The 12942-nt window shown below is 51.8% G+C and overlaps 1 protein-coding gene across 2 annotated transcripts in view; it reads left to right on the forward strand.

Annotated features, from left to right (window-relative positions):
- FKBP5 (FKBP prolyl isomerase 5) overlaps positions 1-11331 on the forward strand; it is a 34453-nt gene extending 23122 nt beyond the window's left edge. For both annotated transcript variants that reach the window (XM_067310666.1, XM_067310667.1), the window contains exons 6-11: positions 2893-3049; positions 4155-4245; positions 5484-5567; positions 6680-6865; positions 8226-8465; positions 9713-11331. In XM_067310666.1, coding sequence (XP_067166767.1) covers positions 2893-3049; positions 4155-4245; positions 5484-5567; positions 6680-6865; positions 8226-8465; positions 9713-9820 — 866 coding nt within the window. In that variant the 3' untranslated portion in view covers positions 9821-11331. The remainder of the gene's footprint in view (positions 1-2892; positions 3050-4154; positions 4246-5483; positions 5568-6679; positions 6866-8225; positions 8466-9712) is intronic.
- Positions 11332-12942: the final 1611 nt, after the last annotated feature.

A 12942-nucleotide genomic window follows, 5' to 3' on the forward strand; every position in this document is an offset into this window, starting at 1 on the left:
CCTAGGGAAAAAGGAGGGGAAGGAATAGTGCCAGGCAACCTGGCAGCCTTTCAGGGGAGCATTTTGGGTGTAGATAGGCTTTTTTTCATGAAGCAGGGGAGCAGCAATGGCTTATCTTATCCGTGTATTCAGAAGCCGAAGAGGGGGTGAAGCCCAGGAGCCACCTCTGTACAGGGCTCTCGTTCGATTCTCTTCTCCTGCAACCCCGTGTTAACTCGGGCAGTAGTACAAAGGTGCCTGGCATTGCTGCTATAATTAGACTGGAAGAAAATGTCTGCTTCCAAGAGTGAGCATCTCTGGGCCGGAGTTTCGAAAGCATTTTTATAGGTTTGAGTTTTACAGACCATAATTCACAGTTCCGGTTCCTAAAACACAGGCTGCAGTAGAGATCTGGCATTCCAGCTTTTGTTACAACCTTCCCCCCTCCTCCCCGTTTTAATCTGAGTACAAATTGCTGTCAGCACATCAAGTTCATGTGCCAGCCACACTCAGTACACTGTGTTCTGAGCTCTTCAAAAACAAAATCGCTGCAGGCACCGAGAGAACAATAAGTCAGTGCTGCAACCGAAGTGATGTTCGGCAGCCTGGCGGGGGCTTTTCTCTGTGTAATCCAAGAGGAACCGCAGCCAACTGACCTGCTTCAGATAGCACTGAAATACTCCTGGAAACCAGAGCAGAGGTTTCCTGGTTGCCAGTGTATCTTATATGCGATTAAAGCAGAATGAAACTCCCCTGCTCCTCGTGAAGGAAGAGGACTGGGAGCTTGTGTCCACCGGGTGCACCCCGAGGTGCTGGAAAGCACCTGAGCATCCTTCTGCCGCCCCTCGCTGGCCTCTGCTGGGCCGGGCATCGTACAAGCTCATGGCTTTGGAGGGGCGCTCCGCAGGAGCTGCTGCGTGGGGAACTGCGAGGGGGAGCTTGGCTTCCCGGCCCCGTGCTGGGGAGAACACGCCGTAACCGAGCCCGAGGGCGGACTCGGTGCCGCGTCAGTGAGAACGGCAGCGCTTAATGCCCGAGGGCTGGACCTGCCCTGTAAAGGCAGCGTACCTCCTGCGAGCACTGCTGCAGCTGCTCTTGCTTAATCTGCGAATTTCTTTCCAGGGACTTGGTGCTCCAAGGGCACAGGACAGGGCAGCGTCTGCAGGGCAGGCGCTGGCAGCGCCGGCTGCCGCTTTCCCGTAAGCGAGCTTACGTTGCTCTGCTGGGTTTGTTCACCTCTGCTGGTGAACTCTGCCGTCTCCCCTGGTTTCTGCTGGAGAGCCTGTTGATCTTTCTTGTGCTTGTGTCCTGCCATCTCCCCGTGATGTCCAGGACAAGATGTTTTGTGCCCTGTAGTGACTCAGGTTACATCTCTCTGATGCAGAGACTCCGAAGCGAGCCAGCAGCTCTGAACAAAATGATGTGCAAGGCTGCAGGCTGCCTTTTAGTTTCCTAAATAGCATCCCGTGGTGCTCCTGGGATCCTCTGCCAGAGGCAGGTTTTTAAGAGAAGCTCATTTTCAATTCCTTTCCCGCTGGCTTGCAGCGCTGTGTTTGAAGGGAGGAGAGAGCACCTAGCACTGCACTGCCAGCGCTCTGGACCTTTGGGCTGCCGATGGCTGGTGGAAAGCAAACTCCTGCCAGTTAGAAAGAGGCTGTTTTCCTTCCAAGTGTCTCTGCTGTATTGTCCTCCTCTCCCCACTGCACCAGCTTGGGTATGGGGAATATCTTCTTATTTCAGCTCTGCAGCGTACTAAGGTAAAGCTCATTTCCTTCCAGGCTGTTAGGAAACATATGTCTTCCTCGCTCCAAGAGCTGGCAACACCAGCCCAGCAAGTGGCTGCAAAGTCTTTAAGCACAACTTTGACAACATTAATGCCTGCTACGAGTTTTTCTTTTGGAAGTTTTTTTTACTTTTTAATAGTACATTGGGATTTCTAATGAAATTGCTTTTATCGTGTATATTTGCCTGCACACAGACATATGTATTGTGCTTTGGAAACAAAGTGCAAAGAACATAAACTGTCCCTAAAACATGTAACCATCTGCAGGACTGAATAAATAAAGAACAATCTTGCTTTAGAAATCTAGCCAGAAGTACCAGGTGGCAAATGTGTCAGGTACCTGTTGTCCGCTCCGGCTGTATTCATGCCAGCTCCTCAGACTAGAACAGCATGGCTATTAGCTGGAGATTAAAAAAAATGTTTATCTTGTACTTTCGGTTCTTAGAGGCAGGAGAACATAGCCTTGTTATTTGAGGTATAAGGTGAGCGTATAGCACTGTATGGAAGATTTGTAATTGCAATGATCAAGCTCTGGGTGTGTGGCAGTTTGCCAGGAGCAATATCCAGTTCCAGTAAGACTGACTCGTACGGTTTCGTACAAGAGGAACATATTAGTCATTATGTTTATCTGTTGTCTGGTCCTTGCTTAGACAAGATATGGCTTCGCTGCTTTTCAGTAATGCTTGTTTCTAAACCCTCCCATCCCTTTCTGCTCACCAGGGGCTCGTTTTGCTGGCCGCTGGCCAGTGTCGTGCCAGCAGATAGTGGCCCGTCCTCCCCGCCCCTGCCGAGCTCCCCGGCGCTTGCAGCGCTCTGGCTCGGCCGGAGTTCGGGAGCTCGGAGCAGATGTCATGGTAGAGCCGAATTTCCTCAGCACCGTTAACTGCAGCTGTGCAGATACCAAACGCGCTCCCGTTTCCCTGAGACAGCCCACTTCACAAATGCGGAAAATGCCTTTATAAAACGCTTGCTCCAGAGCCCAGCTGCCGGGCCAGGGACAAAACTCTTAACTGTGGCCGAACCGCCGCAGGTTTTGTTTGCTTGGTGCTGGTTGTGCATAGCCTTAGCTGAACGTTTGGGGGGGTTTTGCGTGCTGTGCTGGCATCTCGCTCTGCTCTGCACCCCTGCAGTTCACCTGGAGGGATTCTGCGGGGGCACCAGGTTCGACTGCAAAGATGTGAAGTTTGTCGTTGGCGAAGGGGAGGACCACGACATCCCCATTGGAATAGACAAAGCTCTGGAAAAGATGCAGAGGGGAGAGCACTGCATCCTCTACCTTGGGCCACGGTAAGGGATGCTTCCCTCTGGGGGCACGGTGCCGTTACTTGTGAGCGCTCCGTTTGAAGTGACCAACATCGGAGGCAGTTTTAGCATTTCTGGAGGGCAACAATCCTGAGAATAGGAGTCTTTCAGGAGGTCTCAGGTTAGCAACCCCAGTAGGAACAGCAAGAATGACTAGTGGCACGTAGGCAGGGACCTCAAGCTGCTTTAAAAAGCAGGTAAGGTGGCAAGGTGCTTTATCTGACTCCTGTGGCTGAAAGGAAAATGACTTCCCTGGAAAAGGCCAGGGCTGGGTCCCTACACAAGTAGAGATGCCGCAGAGAAAACTGCTGTTTTCACTGTATGGAATCTAAACAGGAGAATTTTGGCACCTGCACAAAACACGTCCTCTTTTCACACACTGGTTTAGGTATGTATCTGTTTAATACAGTCTGAGCTATTGTGATTTATGCATATTAATAATAAAACCTCTATCTCAGCAATTGTAAGAAAAGTTCCTGTCACTGGGCTGGCTGTGGGAGCTATCAGAAAGCAGAAAGGTGTTTAAAGCAGACTCGACGCACCCAGTTGCGGCTGGAGAGGATGAGCCCAGATATCTAACGCATCTTATGTTGTAGCATATCTGTGCTTGAGGAGAATAATATCATTCTGATCCCAAAATGTTGAACGGTAGAAAGCATAGAGCTGGATGCGAAAGCAGAGTTAACTTTTAGCAGTTTTAGTTTGCATTTATGGCCAAAGCCTGCCTAAATGAAGCCTTTTGGGGGCTTTTTCACATGACTTTCAAAGGTGCTGGGTTCATTAAGGAAAGTGTTTAAAGAGAAGAGAATAAGATAATTTGTGGAAGGAAAAAGGGGCTTAAGAGCATGTGGGTAAATCATCTCCGAGGGGAAGCCGTGCACCACGGTGGGATGCTGCGGGAATGGTGTTGAGTGCGCTTCCGTTCCTGAGACGACATTGCCACGGAGGAAGCTCTGGGCGCGGAGTCCCCCGTCCGATGTCTGCTTTGTCTCTGGAGCTTCGCGTGTAGCTTCGCGCTCGCGTTGCCCGGGGAGCGCGACATCTCATCTCTCGCCCTTTCCTCCGCACCACTGTTTTTCTGTCGTTGCAGCTATGGGTTTGGCGAGGCAGGGAAGCCGAAATACGGCATCCAGGCGAACGCGGAGCTGGTGTACGAAGTTACGCTTAAAAGCTTTGAAAAGGTGAGGGTAGAGCTGCTCTTGTCCCTTGCAGAAACTCCCAGGCACGCCGTTTCCCTTCGAAACGTTCACCCTTTGTCCCTGGCGCGGTCGTAACGCGGCCCCTGCTGAAGTAGATACGTCAACAAAGATCTCTGTGTTCTTAATTTGTTCTTGTGTGTTGGTTTGTTTTATTTTTCTGGCCGGGGTCCAAGGCTGGTTCTCTTATTTGTTCCTTTTGTACTTTTTTTTTTTTTTTTTCCTTCTCCCTGGGCTGCACAGAAAAAAGTGTGTGTCCCGCCAGATGGCTCGGAGGAGGGCAGGGCCGGCGTGCCGAACAGGCTGTGCCCTTGGGGGAGGCTGGAGGCGGCCGGGACGTGGCAGGCACCGCGGGGGCTGTCTGTGGGGCAGAAGCAGGTGCTGCCCAACCCAGCTGGGTCCGTCTCGGAGGAAGGGTTTCCAGGCTGGATTCGCTCCTTAGCCCTGGCGAGAACAGGGATGTGAGACTGTTGCAGACTCGATGCTTTCCCTCTCTGCTGGAAGATGTCTCTTCCCACCCTTTTCTTACCCGTTGGGGTTACTTTTCTTGGGTTTTTTCATCCCGGGAGGTTGCAGTGGACAAACCACATTACTTTTAATGCTGAGCTCAGAGTAAAGTCCTATTACCTGGCACTGATTTACCTCTTGTAGCAGGTTCATACCCTTTCCCACTCTGCACTCCAGGTGTGCACCCCTGCATGGACAGCGACTGGTGCTCTGTTCCCTATTCCCTGTCCCCTCCAGCCCCTCAAATCCAGGGAGCACCGGATCCACCCGCTGTCATATTGCCCCGATGAGCCCTGCTTGTTAAAGAGAAATCCTAGAAAGCCTTGTGGGTCTGCCTGCCCTGGAGGACACAGCGCCGCATTGCAGCGTCCCTTTGATTTTGCTCGCTGTGAAAATTCCGAATGGTGCGCATATCCAATGGATGGATCCAGGATTTCTCGGTGGCGATATCCCCATGCTTTGCTCGCGCTGTGCTCTCCTCCCACTAACCCCAGGGGGCACGGCCAATTCCAAGTCGTAGCAGAGGGCAAATTTCGTCAGTGCTCCAGTGAGTCAGTGGACAGAAGCGCAGGGCTTTGGAGCCAGTGTGTTTAGAAATCCAGAGTCTGTACAAGTCGGTGTTTGTGGGGCCCGGGGACACTCCCAGCACCGCGAGCTTCTGCTGGTATTGTTTTCTGCTGTGCCTTGCAGTGATTGCTCCGAGTGTTTATTTGCAGGCCAAAGAGTCGTGGGAGATGGACACCAAAGAAAAGCTTGAGCAGGCTGCTATTGTCAAGGAGAAAGGGACAATGTACTTCAAGGTTCGTAAACTTGGCGAAACCTGAATTGGCACAACGGGACAGTGCTGCTTGGGTTTTGAAACCAATTCCGGTTGACTTTCAGAGACACAACTTAGCATTCTTGAGCAAGCGTAAATGTCAGAGAGTTCACCCCTCCCAAACAGCGCTGGGCAAGGCAAATCCTGCCCTTCTCCTGCCTTTCCCTCTCCCCATCTAACAAACAAGCTCCGGGAGAGATGCATCCTTCCCAGAGTGACGTGATGCTGCAGGTAGGCAAGGTCAGCCCTGGGCTGCCCTCGCCTCCCTGCGTACTCTCCTGAGCCAGCAGGCACCCTGAGGAACATCTCAACATCTCTGACCACTCTTTTTCTCTCCCTTTTCAAAATTCTTGGCGGTAGCTGCTGTTCTGGGCATGCTGCTAGGCCAAGTGGATCCCTGACTTGACTGATGCGATAGCACCACTTACCCCTAGCAGCAGAGAGCTTTGCTGATGCAACCACCCTGCTGAGGTAGTAGGGACTGTTGGAGGATGTGGCTCCAGGCACAAGGGTTGGTGTGTGTCAGCCTTCATGAAATTTAGACTGTTCTGAGAGGACGCAGTGTTTTGGGACATTTTAGTCTCCAGATCTTCCTCTCTATGCAGCATCTTGTTTGTTCACACTGCCTTTGCTGCAATCACATTGTTTAAACACAGTGGGCTGCAGGTGGAGGAGTTGGTGGCTGGTCAGTCATCTCCTACAAGTGTGGTGAGACCTGCCCTCCAATTACACACTTGCAGCTCTGCTGGTTTGGGTTTGGAAAGGGAAACTTTGCTGTCATTTCAGCATTAGCCCTGCCAATGTCCACTGCCAGCAAACGTCTGGGCTGAGAGCATCTCCCGGTGCTCCTCTCTGCTACGATGAGAGGAGGAAAGTAAGATCTGACTTGGCTCTTCAGTGGGGCTGAACACCTGCAGCTCCAGTCAAACACCAGTGTGTTTGTAGGTACCTTGGCATGTGCACCATCCTCCTTCATTTATTTATTTAACAAACCATATGTTAAACTCCATAACTTTCCGGAACGTTTTGGAAGCAGATCTGCTTCGGTTTGTCTGCTCAGGTTCCTCAAGCCCAGTCTTCTTTGCTCCATCCCAGGAAGGCAAGTACTTGCAGGCAGTGATCCAATACGGAAAGATTGTGTCGTGGTTAGAAATGGAGTATGGCTTATCCGAGAAAGAGTCAAAAGCTTCAGATTCCTTCTTGCTGGCTGCCTTCCTCAACCTGGCCATGTGCTACCTGAAGCTGCGCGAGTACACCAAAGCTGTTGAGTGCTGCGATAAGGTAAAGATGCATGACCCCGTGGGTTGGAGGGTGCTCTTTCTGCCTGCTTTTACTGGGAATGTTTTGGGGTTTTTTGTTATCTTTTTCCTCCCCCATACTGAATTTCTCTGCACCAGAAGCAATTTCCAAATTGCAGTGCATTGGGAGTGTCCCCTCCATACCTCCTGTGCTTGGGGTGTTCACAAATGCCGCGTATTTTGAGACTGCAGGAGCAAAAGCATCTTTGGAGTTCAACATTCATCTGTCTGCAGTCTGGATATGCACTTACTGCTTCTTACATGCTTCTGCTCTGAAAACCAGATCTACTTTGGCCCGCGTGAACAGACCCTGTGTGGATCATCAGCGCGAGGATGCTAGTTGGGTGTGCTCAGGCTAAATGTGGGGTTTCAGTGCTGGCCTCTGTACGACAGAGGCAGTCTTCGCTCAGCTGTGTCTGCTGAAGTTTCAGTGCATGTCTAAGTATATCGAGGGGTGGGATCCTGCCATTCCCTAACAAAGTGTTTAGACTCTAACCTTGTCTTTGTGCTCCTCTGCGTCAGGAAAGTATTAGTTCTTTTACAAAAGGCTTAGATTTGAGAATCTAGCATACTGTCCTAAAAGGTAAGTCATCGGTGAGATGCCTTTGTGGCTGTCAGCTACATGAAACTTTTTCTGAAGGAAAATAATGCGTTTGCTAAAGCAGGGAGACAGAAACACTTAATCCACAGCAGTTCATCAGCTCTCTTGACTCTGAGCTCTCTGTGCTTCTCTGGGCTCAGGTTTAGCATTTACACATGAATTCTTGCTTGTGTGGGTTTGTCTCCCACTTGCTCCATCACTCTTGGGGGGATTTAATGGAATTAAAAATATTTAATCAACTAAAGTGTATTAATGACCTGCCAACTGATAATGGAGACAAGTAAATTTTTGCAGAGCAAGATGCGAGTGCTCTGGAGACTTGAAGCCTTCTCTCTTGTCCTGATTTCAGTTTGCTTAATGAGGTTTCAAACCTAACGAGTTCTTTGAAGGAGACCCAGGTTGACATTAACAGAGCTTTTATAAACCAGCAGGGTACCAGGCTGCACAAAGAGTTACTGCATAACTACGGGGCTGCCCATTATGGAACCACTTCTGGGCAGTATCTTCCTCTGAGAAAAGTTTACTGCCTTTTCAGCAAGGAGGAAGTATCTGTGCCTTTACTTTGTTTTTAGTTACACAAGGTCTAAAATGGCGTTAGTACGAGCGAGGCCAGTAGCTGAGTAGCAAATACGAGTGCTCTGTGTCATCGGAGAGTAACTTAGGGCCAGGCTTTCCCTGTGTGAGACCATCGTGATGGATGGGTACCTCTGTGTCCTGCTAACATGGGACTGTGTGTTTTCAGGCATTAGGACTGGATCAAGACAACGAAAAGGGTTTGTACAGGAGGGGCGAAGCCAGACTGCTAATGAATGAATTTGAACTGGCAAAATGTGACTTTCAAAAAGTACTGGAAGTGAATCCGCAGAACAAGGCTGCAAAGTCCCAGATCTCCGTGTGCCAGAAGAAGACAAAGGAGCACAACGAGCGGGACAGGAGGATATACGCCAACATGTTCAAGAAGTTTGCGGAGAGAGATGCAAAGGTTCGTATTGCACGGGTGCTGAAGCCCGTTCCTTGTGACCATCTAGCTCTGTGTTGAAGGTTGCTCTTCATGAGAAGAGGTTAATTATGGATTAGGTTGAGGATGGACGGGAGGGATTGCTGAGGTCTGGAAGCACAGCCTTCACCTGGTGGGCACGGACTATGGATAGAGCCCACGATGAGAAGAAACCACTTGCTTTCTGACCTCTCTGATGCAGAGGCCGCTGTCAGGCGATCAGTTGTCAATAAGAGTATTTACAGTGTGTACTCATGACGGCTGATAACGGGTTTGGCATTTGTACTTAATTTTGCCGTTCTCAGCTAGTGGCCGTTGATGACCTCCTGATCACCAATGATCAGGGTGAAATGAAATGTCATCCAGTCTCTGGCAAGGCCGCGGGTATGTTGAGACATGATAGTATGGATTTCCTGAATTTTGTAATGGAATACGCTGTCCTCTACTTGCCCAAGAGAGATCGCTTTCTTATAACAGGCTCTAGTCCAAAATTCCCCTAAACAAAAACCGATGCACGGTGTACTGTAACAAGAGAGGACACAGCTTTGCAGCCAGTCCGTATGGATAACTTTTAGCATAATCTCTTCTGAACTAGTGCCTGGAAAGGAAGGTGTGGAATAAATGACTTGTAGGGCCTGAGTGGAAGGATCCCAGGGTAACTGGACTTGCTGATTACGGCAGAAAGTGGAGCCACTCAGGCGAGCTGCTCTGAGATTGCTGCTATAGTAGTTTGTGGTACTACGTAATGGTTCGGGCAGCAGGCTTTAAGAGTAGTAGTTGCCACTATAGCAGGCGTAAGGTTTTCCCGTTCCTTAGTGCTTCTCTCTTGCACCTGCCTACGAGCTGTAGCTCTGCCCTGTAACTCTGCTCTGAAGCTGCTGTTTTGTTTCCTCGTTCTCCTCCTCCATGCCCCGGCGCGCGTCTCGGTAAGGTCGCTCTGTGACGATATCCTGGGCTCATCAGCACAGGTCACATTATACCCGGAGAATCCGATACCTTCCCAAACAGCTCCTCTGGACCCAGTCCCTGTTTGCCAAGAGAAACGGAGTTTCGCCTCTGTGAGCCACCGAGCCAAGAAAACACGAGCCTCCGCTCTGAGCATCCGCCCAGCGGTCCCTGATAGGCCTGAGAAGGGGGGGACAGGCTGGGGAGAGATCCTTTGCGTTGCTGGGTCCAGTTGCGCTTACCGAAGCTTTTTTTGGTGTCCGACTGGTGTATTTGCTGTTTTGCAGGAAGCGGCTAGCAAAACTGGGATAGAGAAAGAGGCAGAGAAGGCCGCTCGCGAAAAGGAGCTAAAAACTCCGGAGTCTGAAAGCAAAGAGTCTGAAGGCCACGTATGATGGAGGAGAAGGCGGAAGGGAGACCCTCCTGCCCTCGGCCCGCACCGAAACAGGTTTCTGCCAGAACTCAGGACTCGCCAGTGTTTTTATTGTAAAGCTTGTTACAGTTTGTGTGATTGTGGAAGCAAAAATGCCTCACAAAGAAAAAAACAAACCCAGTCCTACTGCTGCGGGCACGCTTAGCGGCAGAGCGCGAGCAGAGGGACAGTGTGGGACCACACCAAGTGGAACAAATAGCTTTTAAAAGGATTTTTTTTCTTTCTTTTTTTTTTCTTTTTTCTTTTAAACTCTTGGCTTTCGGGAGGTTTACTTAGACAGCTCATTCCAACTCGTTCGACTTCATGTCAACTGTCCGTGCGGTGTCCCGGGTCCTCTGAAATGAGTTAGGACGTGGGAGCTGTCTGTCGCACAATTCAGTATTGCGTTCGGTTGTACTGTTGTAGCACCGCACCGGCCTGGGTTCCGAAAAAACCCTTTGCCTGAAGTGCTGCCGACTCCGGGTGTCGCGCTGTATCCGACAGAACAAAGTGCAGAGGGGTGCGCCGGGGTCTCGGGGCCCAGCAGTGTTACGGGCTCTACGCCGGGAGCAGAGAAGCCTATTTCTCCTCTGCCTTCTTCCTTCTCTTCCTCCAGTGCCGACCGTAAGTGGCTTTCCGCAGTGTGGGCTGGCTTCTCGGGGAACTGAACAATTTGGATCGTGCTGTGGGTTGCAAGCGGACGCTCACTGAGTATTTTCTGTAGTGGCGGCTTTCGGGGGGAGGCTCGGTTTTCGCTCCTGGTGGTTTCTTGCATGTTCCTGAAGGTGTTGCAATGTGAAGCTAGTAATGAGAATTAAAACGTACTGCGTTTCAGCAACTTTCCTGCCTCCTTCTAGGAAATCGTTGCGATGGTTCCCCCTAATGCTGCTACGGATACTTTTCTCATCACTTCCATTGTAACCCTTCTGTTTAGGGATTTATAATTTGGCTTTAAAGTAGTTTCATTTGGGGGGGAGATTTATTTTAAGTTTTCAAGAGGCCGCATCGTTTTTATTTTTATTTTGTTGGAGTGCATAACACTGCTTTCCAACGCTGCTGCTTTCAGGCACTTAATTTACAGCCTGCGCACTATCAGTTAGTTCAGATTTTTTTAATTGGAGTTTTATAGCTTATTAGGGGTCCGTACAAAACAAAAAAAGTGGGTTGAAATATTGTGGTTCAGAAAGCAAGCTCTGGTCTCTTGCTGCGCTGGTGCCGTGGATTTATGGTTTGTCGGTGAAGATCTTTCCTCCAGCGCTCGCCGGCGCGGTGGCGGGGAGGCGCGTTTGTGCGCTGGGACGTGGCCGTAGCGGAGGGGTGACCGATGCGACCGGGGGAGCGTTGCCCTCGCGCTGTTACTGCTGAAACCTCGGACATCGTCTGTCTTCAACCTTAAGGGACACTGTCACTACCTTTTAAGAACAGCTTTCGTTTTTATTTTTATTGTCTGTTCTTTGTAATACCCCTTTTGAAGCTTGAGAATAAACAACTTAAAAAAAAAAAGTGCTTTTCCTCTCAGTTCTGCTCTCTGTTCAGCAAAGGGCGGCTGCAGCGGGGGTGATGGATGTGCTCTCCCGCTCTCCAACAGCGTAATAACGGAGCCCGAGTGGAAACGTGCCCGTCTCCAGCGACGGCTCCATTCGTTAAGGAAGTATTTGCGTCTCCCAGGACCGATGCTGCCCCTGGTTACTGCACCGAGGTCTTAATTTCCTTTTTATTGGCACCATCATTCCTGCGCCGTCTGGAGGGATGGGGAAGGGCCAGCAGGCCCCACGTTGGAGAGGCCTGGCCCAGGCGTCGCTCTGGGGTCTCAACGCTGCCGCTTTTCCATGCTGTGGGGTTTTATCCCGATGCATGGGGCGGGAATGGTTCCTCCACCCCGGTGCACCTGGAGAGGGGTCCCAGGGCTCCCGCGGGGCCCTGCAGCGCACAGGGTGCAGGAGGCGCCTGGGCTGCTGGAAGCAGCTTCACCCCAGCTCCTGGACTGAAGACTTCGTGGGAGTGGAGAGCGAGGAGGGAGGGTTTGCAGCCGGGCTCATCCCCCGCTGCTCTCCCTGCGGGAGGCCAGACGGCACCGTCTTAGGAGGAGACGGAGAATAAACCGCTTTTGTTTAAAATTCCTCCTCCCTCGTTCAGACGGCGCCTGAAGCTGCAGCGTTATTTTTCAAGCCCGTCTGTTTTTTCACCTGCCGCAGCCGCTCCCAGCGGGCGGCTCGGTGGCGGAGGCCAGGCCAGTCTGGCGTGGCGGCAGCTGCCTGCGTACGCGGCGCCCGTGGCCCTGGGGCTTCCTCGCCGGTCCCTGGCTTCGTGGCACAGCAGGGGCAGGGCCGGGGGGGATGAGGAGGGGTCGCAAAGCTCGGCCGCGCTCCCCTCCGTGCCGCAGCGGGTCCTGCGGTGATGCAGGGCAGCGGGGCGCAAAGGGGCGACGGAAAAGGCAGCGGCTGCGCTGGCAGCTCTGCGCTTTCCCTGCCGCCGAGCTGAGGCCGCGCGTGGAGCAGAAGGCGTAAAACAGCGATGTTTGCAGAAGGGAAGGGGGAAGGGTAAAGCACGTGGCCCGTGGCGGTTAGCGAGCGGCCGGCGTGCAAGCGCCGCCTGCGCAACGCGGCCACTGGCATCCCTGGTTTTGCAGCACCCCCGGGCTGTATTGCTGCCGGCTACGCAATCCCTGCGGAGGGGGACGTGGTGGCAGGGAGCGGGCAGGGTGCTGGCAAGGCCCGGTGGGTGCTGGGGAGGCTGGGGCAGGTGGTGGAAGATGCTGCACTGGGGAAAGCTGGGCAAAGAATTAGCTTTTCACTTGTGCGGGGGGGGGAAGCAAAAAAGTCAATTTGGGTCAGCCCAAGCCGTGTTTTCTTTATGAAACAAACCCAGCTTGTTCCAGGCGGACGGAAATGTTCAAGTTGCCTTGCAGTTCCTGGGCTTTTCCCTCCTTTTTCAAGAGGACTTTCGTTGCAGGTGGGTCCCCCCCCCCTCCAAAAATGCTGAATGCGGGCAGATTAGGAAATGCAAATTTGAAATAAAAAGGGGGGGAGCGTTTCACCCTGAAAGCGTCAGAAGGGCTTTGCCGTGAGTTTCGGGCACCCTGCGCTCCCTTTGCGGCCACAGCGG

The sequence above is a fragment of the Apteryx mantelli genome, chromosome 25 (assembly GCF_036417845.1).
Source record: "Apteryx mantelli isolate bAptMan1 chromosome 25, bAptMan1.hap1, whole genome shotgun sequence".
Classification (NCBI taxonomy): Eukaryota; Metazoa; Chordata; class Aves; order Apterygiformes; family Apterygidae; genus Apteryx; species Apteryx mantelli.